The 20,966-nt window shown below is 45.3% G+C and overlaps 1 protein-coding gene and 1 long non-coding RNA gene across 7 annotated transcripts in view; both read right to left on the bottom strand.

Annotated features, from left to right (window-relative positions):
* The window catches only part of LOC106026672 (uncharacterized), a 29,386-nt gene extending 11,862 nt beyond the window's left edge, over positions 1-17,524 (bottom strand). For 2 of the 4 annotated variants that reach the window (XR_010048699.1, XR_010048700.1), the window contains exons 1-5: positions 15,413-17,524; positions 13,025-13,095; positions 12,825-12,918; positions 10,523-10,643; positions 774-4,234 (exon numbers count right to left, since the gene is read on the bottom strand). This is a non-coding gene — a long non-coding RNA (uncharacterized LOC106026672). The remainder of the gene's footprint in view (positions 1-773; positions 4,235-10,522; positions 10,644-12,824; positions 12,919-13,024; positions 13,096-15,412) is intronic. The other 2 variants (XR_010048698.1, XR_001200255.3) reach the window with 1 other exon arrangement.
* A 130-nt stretch (positions 17,525-17,654) lies between these two features.
* LOC106026673 (sialic acid-binding Ig-like lectin 14) lies at positions 17,655-20,337 on the bottom strand. Of its 3 annotated transcripts, XM_063253217.1 has the most exons (4): positions 20,200-20,337; positions 18,417-18,688; positions 18,184-18,319; positions 17,655-17,979 (listed from the first exon to the last, which is right to left on the bottom strand). In XM_063253217.1, the coding sequence occupies exons 2-4, from the start codon at positions 18,667-18,669 to the stop codon at positions 17,805-17,807; spliced, it is 564 nt and encodes a 187-aa protein (XP_063109287.1). In that variant the 5' UTR covers positions 18,670-18,688; positions 20,200-20,337; the 3' UTR covers positions 17,655-17,804. The 3 variants fall into 3 exon arrangements, 1 of the variants encoding a protein (XP_063109287.1); XR_010048696.1 differs by lacking the exon at positions 18,417-18,688 and having other exon boundaries at positions 17,655-18,319; positions 20,200-20,284; XR_010048697.1 differs by lacking the exons at positions 18,184-18,319; positions 18,417-18,688 and having other exon boundaries at positions 17,655-18,145; positions 20,200-20,284.
* Positions 20,338-20,966: the final 629 nt, after the last annotated feature.

Raw genomic sequence — 20,966 nt, 5'->3', positions numbered from 1 at the left:
GTAAGGATTCACCACACCGTGGTATCTCCTGCCAGACAGTAACCGCTCAGGAGGGCGTCTACACGGCCCTACAAAGGGCAAAATGTTGAGGACGGAAAGGGGGGCAGGGCTTCCAGTGCACACTGAGAGGTTTGACTTTACCCTGAAAGCACTGGGAAGCCATGAAAGACCTTCCAAAGGGCAAAGACAATGTTAGATCTGGGAACACTATGGAAAAGACTGAGGTTAGGGGTTGGGCATGGGGGCATTGGAGGAAGCGATGTCAAAGAAATCTTTGGTTTTTTCCTCTTGGATGTCTGGGTCTACAGGGTCACTGATAAACGAAGACGATCTCGCCTCTCAGCCATCTTGATCCCCACTTGGTCCCCACTTTATAAGTGCAGGGATCGTGCAGTAGCCTCACTCGCGTACATAGGCCTGCGCAGTGGACCTCACTTGCACTCATTACCCAGAACCAAGACCTGTGCAGAAAAGCCACACCCCAAATCGCTGACAGCTGACACGCACACAGAATCCCTTCACCCCACCAAGCTCCCTGTCCCAAGACTACCTGCCTGAGCACACTGCTACCACCCTGCAGCAGGGCGTCTGCCCTGAGTCAAATCCCTTCACTCGCTAACGCAACCCCACCTTAAAGGGCAGAAATCACATTCTATTTGTCTACATTAATCCCACAAAAATAGGAAATCAGCACGCTGCAACTGAGCCTCTGAGGGATTCAGCTTGGTGACACTAAACTGCCTTAACATCTTAGAAACCTCTCAAAACCAAACCTGGAATGTGTGAGTTGCTAGGCCAAGGGAACTCAGAGCTACAGTCGCTCTGGAGAAGCTGTTGCATTCTGGGAGTCGTAGGCTAGGCAGCCCCAATGCCTTGTGGGAGTCGTAGTCTTAGAGTCAGTGTCTGGATTCCTTGTGGTTGTAAATTAGGACATTTTGAGCTGTGATTCTCCCAGGTGAGTCCGCCGTATGCTGGTAGCTGGTCGCTGTGCGAGCCGTGCTCTGTGTACCGACGCCGTGGGAGGGTTGAAGATATCTCCGGAAGGGGACACTTATCTCCGTGATTTCCAATGCCTTCATCCCACAAGTATCTGTCCGTCTCTTGCCAGGCCACTCCGCTTTCCCTTTTCGGGGTAAGAATACCCGCCTGGCCCTGACCTCATACCTCAGGTGGTATGTCCTTAGCTACCACACCTGCTCTAGAACCTCTGTCCTGATGGAGCCACGTCTGTGGAGGCGCTGTCTGTCCTTAGATCATGGCCGGCTCCGGAGAGCACTCTGCATCTGTGTCCTGTTTGCGCATATTAACGGTTCCCTCATCCCAGACACCTCCTGAGCCCCGTTCCTGTGCAGTCTATGTCATCTCTTTCCTGCCGCTTCTGCAGCCTGCACGCTGGCCTCCTTTCTGCTTTTGCTCTCCACTGTCTTCCCCACTTAGCATCTGAAATCTTTAAACCCCTGTCAGATCACATTCCTCCCTGCTCCTTACCCTTCCGTGGCTCTGATAACCCCCCGAGGGTACTTAAAACTCCACCCCATGGCCTATGAGACTCTGTGGGTTTGCAAACCTGGTCTTCTGCCAGGGTTCCTCTCTCAGGATATGAAACACGCAGGCACACACACACACACACACACACACACACACACATACACACACACACACAGGACTAGGAGTGGCAAGAGGGTGCTAAGTGGGACCTCAGGACGTGAGGACTGAGATGGTGTGCTACCTAGTCTCAGCACATGAGTACTGAGGGCTGGCTGTTGGCTCCGTGACAGGTATCAGTACTCTGGACAGAGGGCTCCATGTTCCAAGGGTGCTTCAGAGTACAGACTAGTGTTGCTGAAAGGGGCAGGGAGAAATGAAGCCAGTGAAGAGGGTGACATCAGTGTGGGCCACAGACAGAGCACAGGGATACTTGCCCACACTGGAGGTTTTGTCTCAGGAATCCTGAGCAGAAGACTCACTGTGGTATGGGGGTGTTAGCATTCTGTATGTTTTAACACACTGAAATACGGAGTTTAACTCTACTCACAGGAGGCTCACAAGCTGAGAAACATCAGTGGAACTTGTAGGGAAGGAAGTCAAAAGGAAGTCAAAAATCTTGGCAGATTTTTGAAAGGGGTCAAACTCCTCTCTTTGTGGCATGATTACAAAGTTCATACTTGTCATGGAACCCAGGACCTCAATCCCTGTGGACTAGGCAAGTGCTGATCTCTAAACTACACCTCCAGCCAGCCAGGGTGGCTTTCTTTATGGCACTTCTCTCTCTCTCAGACCCATTACTACAGGTCCTGATAGGTTGACCAGCCTACTCAGCTCTGCTTACAGGGGGTCCTCCCCCTCCCCCAGGGTCCCAGCTGAAGAGAATTTGAGGCACAAATAGCATCAGCCTTGAGGTGTCTACCATGAAGGATGGCCAGGATTTCACCCATAAGAACATACACCTGAATTCACCATTAGATCATTTGAATTGTGTAGCAGGAACTGAAAACAGTGGTGGAAAATCTGAGAGTTAGAACATCCTAAGATTCCTGTTGGTATTTCTTAGAACACAGTTGGGAGGGGGATAAGTGACATACATAGAAGAGGGCTTGGGAGACACTCCCTTCTGTACAAGATAATGAATTCCCTTGATGAAACAGGCCAGCGGTCACTCTAGGACCATGCACCTGTTCCCCTTCCTGCTGCCACAGGCCACCCCCTCCTTGGGGAAGTCCCTAACTTCACTTTAATGCTGATTGTGTCCTTTCTTGTTTTGCAGTTTTACAGCTGGGCATGCCACCTTGAACATCATGGCTATGCACTTTTTTGTCTAAAGACTGTGTACATGGAAAATTAGAGTCTGCTGACTTCACTCAGTGCCTAGCTGTGTCCATCCCATATTAACCCAGTCCCAGCACCATCACCCATGAATAAGAGCAGAGGCAGTTGTAACAACTGAGAATGGAACATTAGTGTTTAAGTGTGTGTAGCCATCCCTCCCACACACACACCATACAAATCACCACCACTCCCTGAACATGCACCTGGTTTTTCATCCTGTAATCCTCCAAGACCCCACCTGAAAACTCTCCTATAAATACAGTTCACTATGCCTGTATTAGCCCTGTAAATACAGGGCTAAGGACTGGCTCATCTGAGTCCTGGTATCTCCAGGAAGTGAAGCAAGGCGAAGACTGGGAAGGGGAAATATGGGGGAAACCACAAAGGTTTTTTTTTTAAGTAAATTAAGGCTCCTAGGTCAGGATAACAGGGAAGCCATCTAGCCCTACTTCCCAAATTTTAAGAACATATCTATAATGTCAAGTGCTATGACACAAATAGTTTTCCTCTAAGATTGATATATTTAAATTCCAATCCCTATAGACAACTGTTTAGGGAGCTGACTAGGTCATGGGATCAGAGCCCTCGTGAATAGGGTTAGTGGCTTTACACAAGAGATGCAGGAACTGGGGATTTAGCTCAGTTGGCACAAGTGCCTGCCTGGCAAGCAGGAGGTTGTAATTCTGGTCCCCGGTATCAAATGGAAAAAAAAAAAAAAAAAAAACAGATGCAAAGAAGTTCATTGGCTTTTGCCATCATCAGGAGGACACAGGCCTCCTGAACTGTAAGAACTAAATTTCTGTTCTTTGTAAGATTTATCATTACTGAACTTGTGCCAGCAGGGCAGAAGGAGTAAGATAGCAGTAAACCCCCAGTTCACACAGGCGGTGAACCTCGGGTGCCACTGTTTACCTGGGGAGTCACCTTATGAGTTTTGATCACCCAAGTTGCCATGGGCTAGGAAAGAAAGCCACTGAGTCTACCCCATGGGATGAAGGAGAAATTTTACTCACTTAGGAGTGGAGGAGTGAACAATCAAGTTATGCCTTGTGGTTTCCAGCAAAGGGGAAAAAGGGACAGGCACAGTGGCTTCCTTGAAGGGCAGCTACATTTGGTAGATGAGTCTCCTGACACAATGCACTGGGTATGTGGTCATGATGGGGAAGGCATGGACCATGAGTGGGTGGGGCTCTCGCTCTTATTGAGGCCAACGTGAGTTTTCAAAGTACAATGAGCAGAGTACACTTGGTAAGGACTTGGGGAGCCATGAATTCCACATGTGACCCTGAAATGGAGAATTTCTGGACTCTTTTCTTCTGCATTCCTCGTACCTCTTTCCCACCATACTGATGATCCTCAGCAAACTACAAAGCTGTTGGGAGCAGCTGACACTGAAGTTTGATCACACCTGTGGGTGTAAGGCAAGGTGAGTGAGAGTACAAAGACCACCCATGTAGAGCCCAAAAACAAGAGACTCCAGGCCCCAAAAGTCAAGCCCTTAGTTTGTCATACAGGCAGATTACTAGGCAGTGGGATGTCAGGTGGCATTAAGTTGCTTAATGTAAGTAAATGTCCCTACAGTGAGAGGACAGTTCCTTTCCTCCCATCAGGAGAGAGAGGGCTCCTTTGGCCTCAGCGTTCCTGTTTTCTTTCTTTTCCCATCCTCTCACAGTCTTTCCTCCCAGGAACATCCAATGCCCCACAGGTCGCAGCATATGGCACCCATACAGGGACCTGAGTTTGAAAATAGTGGGCAGGGGACTCTTCTCAGTCTGTGTGCATAATGGGGAGAGGTGCATTGGTAGTGGTCAATATTCGTCATTGGAGTGAATCAGTATTGACATTACCAGGTGTTAAACTTGTATCATAAAGATGCAGGTCCACTGGGGCTAAAGAAAGAAACAGGCCCACTAGGTCCAGAGAGAGAAATATAAGTCCACCAGAGCCAGATAGAAGTAGGTCAATGATGGACAGAGAGAAAAAGAGAGTGGGATACAGCTCGGTGGTACAGCACCTGCCTCGGGATTGTAAGGTCTTGAGTTCAATTTCAGTAGGCTTAAGAGAAGCCAGAGAAACAGGCATAAGAGACATCAAAGAAACAAACAGGCTTAAGAGAAGCCAGAGAGAGAACCACAGATGTGTGTGTGTGTATATATATATTTGCGTGTATGTGTGTTGTGTGCATGATTCCTCTATTTACTTTTCTTTTGTGAACTTTAATTAGAAAGTATCTCGATTGCAAGTTCATTGAGATAGCCACAAAGGATTGGCTGGGAGCACTATTTTAAAATCAAGTCCCAAGCAGGAAAAAGACAGCAGAGCAACAGGAACCCTGATACAGTTTAAGCTCTCTAAACTTGCTCACTTAGGTAAGGAGTGACAGGATGTAACTCTTCCCCACTACAAGAGTGTTTTTGCAGCAAATTCCATTTTACAACATCCCATAACTTTAACTGAGCCACAAGAAACAATTTCCACTTTCTCAGCTCAGAGAACTTTTGCCAAGTCACAGATTGGAATTTTTGCCTCTTCTCTCTCCCTTGCAAACTGGCTAAGAGAAGTCAGATAGGCGGGAGAATACATGGGAGTTTTCAACATATCTACCAGGTCACTGAATTTCAAGTTCCCAGTAGTCAAGGATGGGTTATGCATCAGCATGAAGTGACCTTTTAAGTCCTTAAAAGAATTAAAACAAGCTACTGCCACCTAGGACCCTGCAGCCCTATTTACCTTGGGTTTCATAAAGCTCCCAGGACAACATATTATGGTCCCAAACGATTGAAAAGCAAAAGCTAAAATATATTTAAGTCTGGGACATTATTTGTTGTGGAAAATTTTTTAAGTTGTACACAGATCAAGCCAGAAACAATGCTACTGTCAACAGAGCCACTACAAAAGATATGTTAATCAGAGAAGGTGCCTTTGCTGCCACCATCAACTCACTTTTGAATTATACATAGATAACCAATTTAAAAATACAGCCACAAGGGCTTGGAGGAAATTCCTTCAATGGGTGAGACATCCTTTGATTTGACCCTGACAACAGGGTCAGTGTAAACCATCTCAGGATTTTACAGCACACTTACTATAAACTAGTGAGAAGTATAAGAGGCTAGCAGGTTAGTGATTCAATGACGAACCTTTAAGAATGCAAATAAATAGTGTAGGGCACAGAGAGCTGCCCTGGGGTGGCCAGCAATGCTTGGCTTGGTGAAGCAGGAGGCTTCCAGGAACTTGCACTGCAGGCTGAGGGACAAAAGCCTGGCTGGCCCTGCTTGTACCTGCTGTGGTGTGAACTCCACTGGGGCTGCTGAGCCTTCAAATAGCCAGCCTGCTGGCAGCACTTCAACCTTCAGGCTGGGAATGCAGGACACTGCTCTAATGCACTAAGCCACCCTGGCTGTCCTCACCACCTGTGTCTATGCTCCATGCACTGAAAGTTTATGCTGCAGTGGTGACCCCTGTGCTCAGACACCCAACAGCAGCAGGGCCTCCAGGCCAAAGTGTGAGCACAACCAGCACGCCCAGCCTCTGGGCCAGTCAGCTGCTACAGTGGCTGCAGGCATCCCTGCAATGGCCCTAGATTTTGGTGCTGCCCTCCAGCAAGTGGAGCCACCAGCTAGCCACACCCATAGTCAAGAGTGGAGCCACAGCCCAAGATAGGAACAACAAATGGCAAGACAGAGCCCTGGGAGCCCGAATGCAATATTCAGTTTTTCTCTGCACTTAAGGCTCTTACCACAGAAATTCCTTATAATCCTGAAGGTCTAAAAATTGTTAAACATATTCACTGTATGCTCAATTCAACTACAAAAACAAAAAGTGGAATTTTACCTAAAAAATTTACACCTCATAATAGATTTCACTTGACAGTACATACTATTAACTTTTAAAAGTCCAATAAAGATGAAACTACCACAGCAGAAAGGCAATTCAATCAGGTAAAAAGAAAAAAAAAAAAAACTAAAAGGAGTCCTTTAGAGAGATCTTCATGGTGGACAATAAGAGCACCCGATCCAGTGCTAGTTTGAGTAAAGGATAAACTTGTGTTTTTGCAAAAAAAAAAAATGCTGAATGGCCTATCTGGGTACCAGAACTTCTTGTCTGACTATATCATTGACCCAAACCCAGAGAAGGAGTTGATTTCACCTCTCAAGAAGCTGATGCTTAGTCCTATGACAGTGATGCCTCAAAGACCACGCAACAACCAATACAAAAGGATGGGGTTAGACCTGACCTGGGGCCAGTTAAAAGAATTAACCCAAGATATCCAGGAGATGGTAACCAAAAAGAGGAATCAAAGGTCTGAGTAAGTGAATGAATGTATAGAAATAACCAAACTAAAAGTTATATAAAAGAAGGAAATACAAAAGTTACTAGTAATCATAAAATACAAAAACATATATTAATTATAGATAAAATGTTGTCCCTTCCAAATTCCTCTTGCAGGAGATCTCTGCTAATTTATGTACAACAAAATCTGACTGTGTGTTTATACTTATAGCTTCTAAAATTGTAAAAAGTTATTATAATTCAGTTTGGTCAAAGTGTGTGTGCACTTTGAGTTTTTGTGGGGTTTTTTGTTTTTTGTGGTTTTTTGTTGTTGTTGTTGTTTGTTTTGTTTTGGTACTGGGAATCGAACTCACAACCTCACATTTGCCAGGCAGGCCTATATACCACTGAGCAAAATCCCCGACCCTGCACTTTGATTTTGTAAAGATGTCTGTCCAGTTTCTTAATCTGTGTACTTGTTTCTCTGTCTTTCTTTGTCTGTTTGTCATATCCAGCTGGCCTTTTTTTGAGTTCAGCAATCTATCTTTTACAATTTTGGATCATTTGATCAAAGTTTAATTTAGATTTTAAAAAACATGCTTCCACCTAGATTACCTATTCTCTTCCTTCCTTTCCATTTTTCCCATCCCAGTTCCCTTTTCCTTTTGGACATTTCTTCCCATTTTACAGCATTTATTATATAGTTTATACCTTATTTACTCTTTCATTTTCTCACACTAGGGAGACAATATTATGTTTACACATGCAAATCTGACATTTCACTTAGGAGGATGGTCTCAAGTATACATTTACCTATAAAAGTCTCCAGTTTATGATTCTTTATGGCTGAATAGTACTCTAATATATATGTATTAGACAATCTTTTTTTTTTTTTTACACTTTTTTTTTTCTTTTTATCGGTACCGGGGATCGAACTCATGATCACCTGCTTGCAAGGCAGGTGCTTATGCCACTGAGCTAAATCCCCAGCCCCTCGTACAATCTTTTTTTTTTTTCTTTTTCCTTTTCCCTTTTTTTATCGGTACCAGGGATCGAACTCATGACTGCCTGCTTGCAAGGCAGGCACTTATGCCGCTGAGCTAAATCCCCAGCCCCTCATACAATCTTTTTTATCCACTCCTCATTTGGATCGTGGCATTTGGGTTGTTTCCAAGATGTAGTTTTAAAAATTGTGCTACTATAAACATGTGTGCAAATGTATTGCTGTGGTATGATATTTTTAATTCTTCTGAGAAGATACCCAGAAGGGGACTAGCTGGGTCAGAGAAGATGCTTAATCCTAGCTTTTTGAGTTATCTCCATACTGATCTCCACAGTGGGTTGCACCAGTTCCCACTCCAACCAACAGTGGAGAATCAATCCTTTTTCCACACAGCCCCACCAGTATTTGTTATTGGCTGATTTCTTTATGATAATCATTCTTTCTGATGTGAGAGAGAATTTCAGTGTTACTTTAATTTGGATTTCTCGAATGACCAATGATGTTGAACACTTTTTATTATATTTATTTGCCATTTGTATTTCTGCCTCTGTGAAGTGTATATTCAGCTCAGATTCCCATCTTTGGAATGGATCTTTGCATTTGAGAGGGTCTACTTTTTTTCAGAGTTTTTGTTCTAGATATAAATCCTTTGAGGGACAGTTGCCTAAAATATCTTTCCACTATGTGGATTGTTTTTCACTCTGTTGATGATTTCTTTTGATGTGCAAACATTTTTTAATAAGATGAGGTCCCAGTTGTTGATCTGAAGTGTTTCACATGGCGTCTGAGTTTTATCTATGAACTCTCTCTCTACATCTATATCTTCAAGACTTCTACCTACTTTGTCTTCCAGGAGATTTAGTGTTTCTGTTTTAGTATTTAAATCTTTGATCCATTTTGACTTTAGTGCATAGTGATAAACCTATGTCTAGTTTTATTATTCCACATTTAGAGAGCCAAGTTTTCCAGCACAGAAGGTTCAGATTTCAACAAATGAGTGTTAAGCATGTGATTGTGTAGCAGTTTGCATACTTTTTGTGGATGCTTTCAATCCCTTTTTAATTGGTCTATGTTTGTAGTACAGAATTTTCACATTCCTTGTGAGGAGTAGCTATATGTCCATAATATACTGTCATTCCTTTGGACTCTCCCTTCCCTTTCCTTGCCTATTACACCCATCTCCTGATTGCCTACCTTTTCATATACATGTTTGTAATACATACTGTTTATAGCCTATGCATGAAGTGCACATGTACCTAACATATTTTAATTCCTTTTCCATTCCCTTTTCCTCTTTCTCCCTCATCTTTTGAGCTCCCGTTCCCTTTGAGAATGATCTATCTCCCTACTTCCTGTCTATCTTTTATTTTGGTCTTTATTTTTTTCTTTAAGTTTCTAATTAAAAGAAACTACTGCTATTTAACCTAGTGTCTGATTTATTTCTCTTAACATTATAGCACCAGGGTACACCCATTTTCCTGTGGATCACTGGTTTATCATTCTTTGTGGCAAAGTAGTACTTTATTGTGTGTAAATATCGTATTTTCTCCATTCATTTGTTGATGGACATATAGGTGCTTCCAATATTCAGCTATTATTAGCTGTACTCTTTTTTTTTTTTTTTTTTTTTTTGTCTTTTTCGTTTCTACCGGTACCAGGGATCGAACTCACGACTGCCTGCTTGCAAGGCAGGTGCTTATGCCGGTGAGCTAAATCCCCAGCCCCTAGCTGTACTCTTACAAAGATGGCTATCTTACAGGGATTCATGTAATATGATGCTTTAACTCTTGTGTATGATTCTCAATGAGATGGCAGATTCTACTTTCAGCTCACTGTGGGTAGAAGTGGAAACCAGCTCACCAAATCATGCTTCCAGGTACAGTCACCTATCACGAGACTGAGCAGCAAAAGTTTCTCCTTGTCAGAGGGAGAGGCAGAGAAAGGAGACACTTCATGGGAGGGAGGAAAATGAAGAAGAAGGGTGTGGGGACAGGCGTGAAAGGAGAATGAAGAGGATTCAGTTCTGTTTTGAAATGTACACACCCAGAAAGCCATCACTATAATCAAGAGAACAAAGACCGCTTTCACTTCCCGATTCTCTCATGAAGCTAGAACTCCCATCTTTCTGTTTCCCCATACATGATTTCATGTCACAGTGAGTTACATTGTTTCCTAAACTATATTTCCTAATACAAGGTGAATCACACAGTATGGGCTTTTCTTCTAGGCCAGTGACGATGAATTTTTTGCAGCTTTCAGTAACACCTTGCTCTAGCACACGTGCTCTAGGTCCCCCCCCACTGTTCACATTCAATAGCATAATTAACCTTCATTAATGTGGTAGCATGTACCATCAGGTTGTTCGTTTTTTAAAAAATTATTGCTGAGTTGCATCCCAGGGAGGGGTACATGCAGTTTTACCTGGCTTTGGACGTCCAGGTTGTTTCTGGTTGGAGCAGCCTATGTTGCTGAAATATCCACGCACAAACATCTATGCAGACCCGTGCTCTCCATTCTCCCAGGGACACACTTAGGAATGCACCTGAAAAGCCACAGAATAGGCATGTTCTGCAGAAACTGGCAGCATTGTCCACCAATGTGCCTGTAGAATTTTACATTGTCACCAGGAGAGTCCATGATTTTCAGTTTTTCCACAACTTCTCCAATACTCAACATGCCTGGTCTCCTTGATTCTAGCTGTTTTCTTTCATGTGAGCTCACTGTGGCCATGGTTGTTACTTATTTTGTTTTTGGTAGTGTCTCTATGCAGTGCAGGCTGACCTTGAACTCATCATGTAACCCTGACTTGCCTCTAATCATGGTCTCTTTCTTGCCTGTGTCTCCAAGGACTGGGATCACAGACAAGTGCCACCACACCTGGCATTTTGCACTTCTTGAATGAGTGACACACTATGTATGTTACTCTTGTGTCCAGAAGTGAGTATCAAACTCATCTTTTTATATTCTATTGCTTTCTTATTGAGGTTTTCTGGTGTCATTCATTTTTCAGGGTGAAAGGGGCATTGGGGATCGAACCCATGACCTTCACACTGAGTTCCATCACCAGTCCTTTTTATTCTGAGAGTATTGTATTGTTACCAATTTGCCCTACTACATTTTGTCTTTGATAAGAAATAAAATCAGGGGAAGTCTACCACAGAGCAAAACCTAGACAACTTTTAAATTCATTTTATCTTCAGACAGTGTCTTGTTAATTTTCCCAGGCTGATTTTGAACTTGCCATCTTCCTGGCCCAGCCTTCTAAATAGCTTGGATTATGCTCATCAGTCACCATGTCTGAACCCTTTGAGTATTGAGCACACACATATATAGAGGATATTTTTACTGTGAGTCCACAGTCAGTGTCATAGTTTATGTTTGTGTCCCCCAGGCCTCATGAGTTTAAATTCTGCATTTTTTATTCGTTCATTGTATAGTGCTTGGATTGATGGTGTCAGTGCTACACCCACTTAGGGGTGGAGCCAGGATGTGATGTAATGGCAGGAAGAAGGTGTGTCTTGCTCTTTTTGCCGGTTCGAGCTTGCTGTTGGCGGCCGCCATGAACTGCAGCCCAGCCATGCCCGCCTGTCTTGGAGCCAACTGAGTGTGGACTGAAACCTCCAAAAATTTGTAAGAAATTGGGCATCAGGTATTTTGTCTCAGCGATGAACATAAAAGTACCTAAGACAGTCAGTAAGAAAATAGATCTGAATTTATCAGAACAGAACCCTTCTATACAATACAAATACTTTATAAATTCTTTGTTATGTATCAATTTTGCAACTATTTTCTTCAACTCCATGACTTGGCAAGATAATTCTTCACCCCACTCTCAAATTTCCCACAAATTTTATCAAGAGAGCTGCAGGCTCTCACATTTGAGATTTAGGGGGCACCCGGGTCAGACTCAGGTCATCTATCCCAGTGATGCCTGTCCCTGACACAGAGCAGCCATGCTTCCTATGTAGAAATGTGTGAGGTGTTTCCAAAGATGTGAGAAATTTCTCACAATACAAAGAGAGGAGTATAAAGCCAGGGACACTGTGCCTGTCTTCCGTCAGGTTGACCCACTACCCTGTTCGTGAGCCCAACTTAGCTCCCTTGGTCTGAGTTCAAAGGCTGAGTTTCTCAGTTTCTTAGAAAGAGCTGGTACAATATGGGAGTAATTAAAGAAGGCCCAGATTTAGTTTAGAACTACCTGACTTGTGCCTCCTTGTGGCACATCAAGGTTGGACAGAGGATTTCCAGAGAGCTCATTCACAGTGCAGAGTAAAGAAACATGAAGCCTAAAAGGGCTACACTTTGGTTCAGGCTCCATGTGTGAAGCAGGTGAACATTAAGTCCAAACCAGCAGATTTCAGCACAAGTGCACCTCCTTGGGCCCAGCTACATACTAACAGATAAAACAAAGTTCGATGCTGGATGGTGGAAATAACTTCCATTATCAAGGTCATTAGTGGCACCTATCCCTGTTTCATATTGTGGTATAAGTGTGGACTGTCACGTGAGCTGACAGGAGACTAAATGGCCAAGTCCAACAGAGATGGTGCAGAAATAGCTAAGAGTGGCTCTGGACAACAAAGGTGGGCTGGAAGCCTGAAGACTGCTACACGAATGTGCAGGCTGAGCTGCACAACTGACAATAAAGGCCTGTGTAAACATTCGTGACTCTGTGTCTCTTCTCCAAGCTGCCCAAACATCAAGTGAACCTCCTCAGACTGACCTGGTGACAGGACGTGCAGTTCCTTAGCCGTGCTGTGGGAACCACCATGGACCTACTGCCTTGTAGTTATCCACAAAAATGGATTAGAAGGTACCTGGAAGGGGACATCTGATCAAAATTGAGGAGTACCTGAATACTCTGCAATGAGAGAAACACACACACACACACTCACACACAAGCGCGCGCACACACACACACACCTGTTTCCCTTGTGAGCGATGCTGCTGAGCTCAGTGGATGAACTCTATTCTTGCCACAGTTCTCTCCAGCCCTGGAAAGATACTGAGGTGAGCATTTTCAGTCACAAAGACTAGATGGAGTGATCAGCCCTCAGGATTCAGTGATGCTGCCCAGACCAAAGGATCCATGCTTAGAAACTAAGCCCTGGCAGGCCATTGTTTCCTCTACCAAGCATGAATTTCTCGGGACAAGGGCTAAGAAACTCTGCAAAGGACAACACATTATTATACTAGAAAGTGGGGAGGGCCACCATATGCACACTAAGGAGTTTAACTTTACCAAGGCAGTGGGGTGCCAAGGAAGGTCTTGAGATGTAGAGACAAGATCTGAGAACACTTCGGAAAGATTCAAGAGAGCACAACATTAGCAGGGAAGACGCAAGGGAGACTGCCTTCTTCAGTCTTCGAAGCAGAGAGTCTACAGGGTCTGCTGAGTCCATCAAGGCCTCTCACCTGTCCTGCACCCTTGAGTTCCATCTTCATTTACATGTGAAAGTCATAGGTAGTCTGTCTGTGGGCCTAAATTGCAGCTACTACTGAAAAACTCCAATCCAGATTGTGAGAGCCGAGTGCCCACAGAAAACCTTCACACCAGATCTCTCTCTCTTTCTCTCAAGCATACCTGCACACTCCCACCCAGCCTGGGCATCTATTAACTTTGGATCACCCTCATGACCTAATTCAGTGTTTGTGTAAGCAACCAACCTTCCACACTTCCACCCTCAATTGCCACTTCTAACTTTTCCTCAAAGGTTAGAAATCGGAAACTATAATTAGTTTAAAATCCTTTAATAATCCCACAAAACCAGGGAGTCAGAATTCAGCCCTATCTCCTTTCAAGCATTCAGCCTGGTGACATCAGCTGCCATAGCAACCATAATATACGTGGTTCTCTCACTTCTCATCCACATGGGAAGGCACAAAATGTAAACTAACTTGTGCATTTTGAGAACAGTATTCTGCAAAGTACAAGGTACACATGGCCTTTTAGGAGATGTAGACCAAGCCTCCCTGGGCTTCAGACTTGCTGGCAGGATTGTTGCACCCTAAGAGTCCCAGACAAGGCAGACCCAAAACCTTGTGGGATGCATAGTCTCTGAGCTACTCCCATGTCCAGACAGCCAGAGGTTAAAGGTTTGAAGGTTGTTATGGATTAAAAACTGGTGGTCAACTTAATGCTAGCTGAATTAAATCAGCATGGTGCTGAGCATAGATGTTCCATCTGAGGAAATTTGCCAGTATAAATAGACACATTTGCCTGTGATTTCCAAACCTGTGTCACACAAGAGATCTCCTGTTCTACCTGCCTTATGGCCACATCCACTCCCTCCCCAAGAAGACCCTGACCTTGTTTGACCACTACTATCTTGCTTATATTCCATAGTTATGGTCTCAGCATAGCACCTGTAAAACTGTAACTTTGAACAAGTTTGTGCAAGATTGTTTATTTAGAAACATGCGATTATTTTCCCATTCATTCTCACAGATCTGTTCATCCAATATTATCCTGTTCCCTAATCCATAGTCTGCATGAAACGGTTGACTATGAGAGTTGAGGAGGAAGTCTGAAGGCTTTAGTGTGTGTAGGCACACCACACACACACACACACACACACACACACACACACACACACTCGTGAGTGCACTCACTCAGTCACCACTTCCCTGTATTCAGCTGGGATCTCATCCTGTGGCCATCCTGGGTGCCATTATTTCATCAGCACTCTATGCTGTCAGCATCCTAGGAGTCAGAGGGCTGGGCAATGACATATCTGTTTCCCACAGTCACAAGTTATTAAAGAAAAGAAAAAGAAAGGGAAGGAAAGACTCGGAAATTCTACCCAAAACTTATAGACAAAAGATGAACTTAAGTCTACTGGTCAGGATCGCAGAGAGGCCCTCTCAAACCACTTCCCCAATTTTCTAAAGTGGACCTGGAGGTCTAGAGTGCCGGGTCATAAATACGCATGTTACTGTCCCTCCATAATTCCTGTGTTGAAATCCTAACCCAGATGCTGATGGAAATGGTGCTGGAGTTCAGTGGGAGGTATTTTCACCATGCAGGCTGCACTATCATCTATAGAATTGGTGCCTTTATAAAAGAGACAAAGAAAGCTTGCTTGCCTTGACATCACATGAAGATACAACAGGAAGGCACCATCTCTGAGAAGCATGCCCTCACCAAACATTGAACCTGCCCATGTCCTCGCTTTGGACTTCCCAATCCCCAGAACTGTAAGAAATAAAATTTTGGGAGGTGCAATTTCTTCTGTATGTATGTATCTGTTGGTAGGGGTCCAAATGGACTAAGGAGCAAGTAAATTGCACCCAGTCACACAAATACCTTACCTCATACACCATTGTCTGTATGGGAAGCTATTTCATCAGTCTTGGCAAAGCACTGATTTGGCTCTGAGGAAGGAATTGTCAAGTCGGTCCCTTGAGATGAAGGAAGCTGATTCATTCATTCAGAAGCCAGGTGACACACATGTACACAGTGACTTCAGGGGTCCTGCAAAGAGACTCAAAGGGAGCGAGTAAGTGGTCTCTGAAAGACAGCATGTGGTTAGGATAGAGTTGCCTGCCAGTCTCAGGGCCTCCGAGTAGATGACCCAGGGGGAGGAAGCACCAATCAGGGATGGGTATGGATCTCCCTGTCCTGGAGTGGAAAGTGAATCCTCAGGAATGAACAGGCAGAGTGGACACTGTATGGAGTTTGGCAGCTGTGATGAACATGAATGACCTCACTGTCTCACCACACAGCAGTCCTCAAGCAGCTACGAGTTCTGTCCTCAGTGTATGAACAACCCAACTGTGTCCCAGCAGGAGTCAGGGCACTGCCCATGGGCATCTCCCTCTGCCCAGGACAGACTTTACATGATCTTGGCCTGAAGTTCTCTACATTAGGGTGGCTGGGCTGTCGGAGACAGAGATGCAGGGTGAGTCCTGCCTCTGCAGACATCTATATCTTTACCGAAGCTCCTGATTGCAAATGCAGGGGCCAAGGTCTGCAGCCAGAGGTTCAGCATGCCAAATGTCTCAGGGGGAGCCCAGGTCCACCCGAATAGAGGCACTCAGGACATGGGAAAATCTGCTTGTCTTTCTTGTGTTCTCACCATCCTCAAGAACAATCCCAGGATGCAGTGTCCATTCGAAGGGAGGAAATGTGGAGACACTGTGCTGCCCTCCTCCAGATACATTCCCATTTGTTATGCTTATCTCTAGATGCTCTCAAGTATGTTCTTAGGAGGGGATATGGGGAAGTGATTCAATGATGGATGTGGTGTAGTTGCTTTCTTGTTAGGAGGCAGGATCTGGGCAAAAGAGATGGGTCTCTGGGGGAGGGGCACCTGAAGGGTATCTCCCTCCCCAAGTCCTCCCTTCACTTGCCTCTTCCTGGCTGCCTTGACACGAGCACTGTTTTCCCTGTACCGTGCCATTCTGCCTTGGAGCCCATGGACTGTGGACGGACTAAACATGTGAACTAAAATCAACCTGCACCATTCAAGCTGCAAGTGGTGGGTGTTGTATCTTCTTGATGAAAAAAGTGATTGAGTCACCACTTTGTTCTCCCAACACCCCTGACCTAGGGGATGATGCCTCCCCATCACACAGATAAGGAAGTTGTCCCTGACACACGTAGTGAACAGCTGTAAGAAAGGAGCCTCCGAGCTCAGCCTCAGACAGTTCCCTATGCAGACACAGCACTGTTTGATTAAAGTGTTTATCATTCTTTATCTTATTCTGTTGAGGATGAATTCTGCCCATCACTACTACATCCACAGAATATAGATGAGATGTTCTCAGATGATTGGGAGGCCTAGCAGCCCTGCTCCTGCCCAGGCATCCCTGGGCTGCTGGGTCATCAGTCTTGGGCACTGTGATGGGGAGAGGTCTGTATGGAGGAACAGTGAGATGTCACACATCCAGCCTAGCAAAGGCCCCTGGCTCAGTGTCACTGCCTGGTACAACTACAGCACATCTAGCAGTGACACCACCTAGTTGGTGTCCAGCTGGCTTACACCAGATGGAGGAAGAATGAATGGGTTTTGATGACCTGGATGTGCATCAGTGCACAGCTGAAACAGTGCTGCACAGGAGTCATAGCTGTCACAGGGAAAAGGCACAACCAGGGGCTTTCTGCCCCAACAGGGGTTTTTATATATTGGGATGAAAAGATGAGTTTTCAGTGGCATCTTGAGGCTTCTGTGAAGATGCCATGGAGGTTGGAGTTCCATCAGCAAGTGAACTAGAATGGCACTTTCGAGAATTCATTTTGTGTTTCCACCTTAAAGGATACCACAAAGCAGCCCAGTGATCTCTCTGGTCAGCTTGCAGGCACGATGGAATAGCTGCTCCGGTGATGGGCAGGAAAGAGGGCACTGGGGTCAGTCAGAGGGAAGAGGGACTGCTCAGTCCAGGCACAGGCACTGGTGGCTCAAGTGGGCAGTGACTCAGTAAAATCTATAGGGAAGTAAAAAGCATTCACAGAAATGGCGCCTCTAGTTTTCTCCTGTATTAAGACACTCCCTCAGGATCCTGTAACCTGCCAGTTGACTTAAAAACAGTGCAGTCCTTTAAGGTAACTGTCTGCTTTTTTAAAATCAGATTTTATTGGTACATTTTAGATATACATAATGGGTCACATTCATTGGAGAAAATTTGTACCTGCTTGTGAGAGAACTTGATTTTTCCCCTTCCCCGCCCTCAACCACTCATCGCCTCCCCATTTACAAAAGCTTCAGCAGGTAACTTTGGGGTAGCAATTGGAGAAGTCCCCAAAATCTGGCACTTGCCTGAGGACTGGATGTGGAACACAGGGACCGGTTCTTGAGGTCACTGTTGATGTGATTTGACAATTTCCAGGGAAAACAGGAACATCCCCACATCTGTCCAGAGGATCTTCATGTCCATGGCTCAGTCCAGAATCAAAAAGAGAGTGATCAGCTAGGACTCACGCTTGTAGGCCCACAGGCATTGCCACGCCTGCAGGATCCACGCTGGTCTCAGTTCAGTGTCAGCTGGGTTCATTGCAATACCAGGCAGGGCAAGTCAGCTCAACCCAATCCTGAACCAGGAGACCTGTCACAGGGCACACGGAAGAGGGCCAGCATGCTCACCTGGTGTAGTATGCCCATGTGAGGACATAGGTGAGGACGATGCTGCCTCCCATGGCAAGCACAGTGACAAGAGGGAGGATCACGAGACAGAAGCCCTCCTGCTTCTCAGATGCACACAGGTAGAAAGATGGGCATTCTAGAAGGGAAGGTAATGGCATTTTCTCTGAAGCCTTGGTCCCTCCCCATCCTAAACACCAGCAAGTCTGTCACCCAGCTCATGTCCTGTTACTCACTCTGCACAAATAGGTGTAAAGAAAAGCACTGGGAGCCCAGAGGGTGATGAACTTGGCAGGTAAATTCACCTCCATCCTCAGACCCTACAGGGGACAGCTCCAGGACCCCAGATGCTGAGACCTGAGAGGAACTCAGGCCCTTTCTCTTCTGTAACCAGCTCAGAGATGCAGGGGGCGAGGGGTTGCTGTCAGCCACGCAGACCAGGTTCAGGAACTGACCCTCAATGATGGTCAGGGATGAGCCATTGCTCATGGTCACTGGGACTAGGGCACTGAGAGAGAGACAGAGACAGAGACAGAGACAGAGAGAGATCATAGAAGGTAGAGCAGACAGCCCTGCCATCCCTCCTCTTCTGATCAAAAAGAATTAGGACACATGACTAGCTTTCCTGCAAACATGGATACCCAAATCCAGGAGGCAAGTGTGTGGGAAACCCTGGGGGAAAGAGGCTAGGAGATTGGGAGGAGGGAGCTTGGTCATGGGGACACATGGCACGTGAGCATCTCAGGTGGGGAAGTGGTGCAGAGGTACTGAGACAGCCTAGCAAATGGAGGGCCCTGCACATAGATCTGGGGGCCCACCATGGATCACAGAGTTGCTGGAACATAGTGAGCCAGGAAGTTGGCCTGAGAGAATAAAGGAACCCCAGGTCCCACTCCAAGCCAGGACAAACATCTGGGCTGTGCTATAAGGGTCACAGATGTCACAGGACACTCTGGGAAGAAGAGCCATAGAACATGAGGAGGAATAAGGGGACATGGCAAGGAGCTGAAGTCCAGGGTTAGTGAGAGAATAGGAATGGAAGAGCTCACTGATTCAAGGCCACCTCGGAGAGGAAGGAATATACCACATGGCCTGCACCAGGCACGACAGTACGATGTTTGAATGCAACTCAGAGCAGAGTTCCCATTGAAGCCCCCAAGGCAGCGCTCAGAGCCGAGCAGTGAAATTGCTGAGTTCACTTGGGGGAGCATCCTAAGGGCAGAGCTGGGGGACAGCCAGAACTACCAGGGAGACTGACCCAATGTGGCCCAGGCAAAGGGAGGTGAATACAAACAACAAGAAATTGGCAGTGATACAGGAGGTAGGGTGCTGCAAAGCTGACTGGAGAAGTGGTGGGGCCTGTCAATTTCAAGTTCCCAGGGCAGCTGATTCTTAGGAGCCGGTATATAGAACTCCTCACCAGCACCGACCAAATGTGGACAGCATGAAGAGTACCAGACACCAGGAAGGGCTGGCTCAAGTAACTCCTCCTAGTAGCCAACCCCAGATTTCCCACAGAGGACTAGTTTCAGCTTTGCTCCTTTTCCCCTTTCTCTTTCTCTTTTGCTCAAGTTTGCTCTGAAGAGCAAGTTATTCCCTTAACCCTCCCCCATTCTTTTCAAATAAACTTTTACCACCACTTTGGACTTGTCTCCTACAAATCTTTTTTGAAGGCAGAAGGACCTAGAATATTTGGGGGCAGGCCATTTCCAAAGGAGCTACCTGACAACTGTAGCAGAGTATTTCACAAGGAAGAAGGGACAGTGATCAGAAGACCTAGTGGGCATCAGGAGGAGAAATCAAAGAGACGCAAAGCAGCTGGGTCAGATTGTTTCTGGGAATTCCAAGGGTAGAAAACAGCACAGGGTACAGAGACACACAATCTTTCCTGTACTGTCACAGAGCCTTGCACTTCAAGGCGATATTGTGAATCCACAGCCAAAGCATCTGGAAAGAAAAAGGAACTGGGACACTGGCCTCCATTTCCACCGGGTCCCCTCTGGCTCCTAGTCCTCTTACCTTGCCTCACCCTGGAGAGTAGCAGCAGCAGAACCTCAAGAAACATCTCCAGGACCACGAGTAACCACACTGTAGGAAGGCTGGGCTGAGAATATAAGGGTGGTTCCAAGAGGAAGCCAGTGGGTGTGGACATTACAGTAATTGTGCACATAAATGCAATTTATGACCCAAAGCAGCCTCCGCTGGGGAGTTTATGGAGCTCACTCTTCAAAACTTCCCTCTTGTGCACTTTCAGTGAGGCCTCCAGACAACAAGAGAGGTGTCAAAGTCATGCTGGAGTGTGTACTTTGCTACTTGAAAGAGTTTGTGACAAACTGGAATTATGTCTGCCACCCAGATTGAACAGAATTTCTCAGTGAATTTTTCCCCTGGAAAACATTTACAATGAAATGCATTCTCTTACCATTACATGTGTCTTTGGGTTTTAAATTTCTTATGCTGTCCGTTCTTGTATCTTTATATATCTAAGTTTTAAAATCATGTAATAGATTTATAACAAGAATCTTTTTATATTGTTCAAAAATATAAACAATAGTGAAGCAAAACATATGTAGACAAAACTGTTTAGATTTCAAAATATAATTGCTTACTTTTAGCAAGAAAAATAAACTCCTGTGACAGCCAGTGAAATCAGGAAATCTCCAGGACTGCAAGCTTAATTCAGTGACAGATATATCATCTGCATGCATATATGCATTTTTGAGTTTGTTGTCCTAAGCACAAGAAAAATAAAAATCCCAGAAACATCCCTGCCTAGTTTCTTCCCC

Source organism: Cavia porcellus, unplaced genomic scaffold (assembly GCF_034190915.1).
Source record: "Cavia porcellus strain 051 isolate PalLab524CR breed Dunkin Hartley unplaced genomic scaffold, mCavPor4.1 scaffold_7, whole genome shotgun sequence".
NCBI classification, from domain to species: Eukaryota; Metazoa; Chordata; class Mammalia; order Rodentia; family Caviidae; genus Cavia; species Cavia porcellus.
Note: the sequence above shows the minus strand (reverse complement) of the source record. Positions and strands in the feature narration are given on the sequence as shown.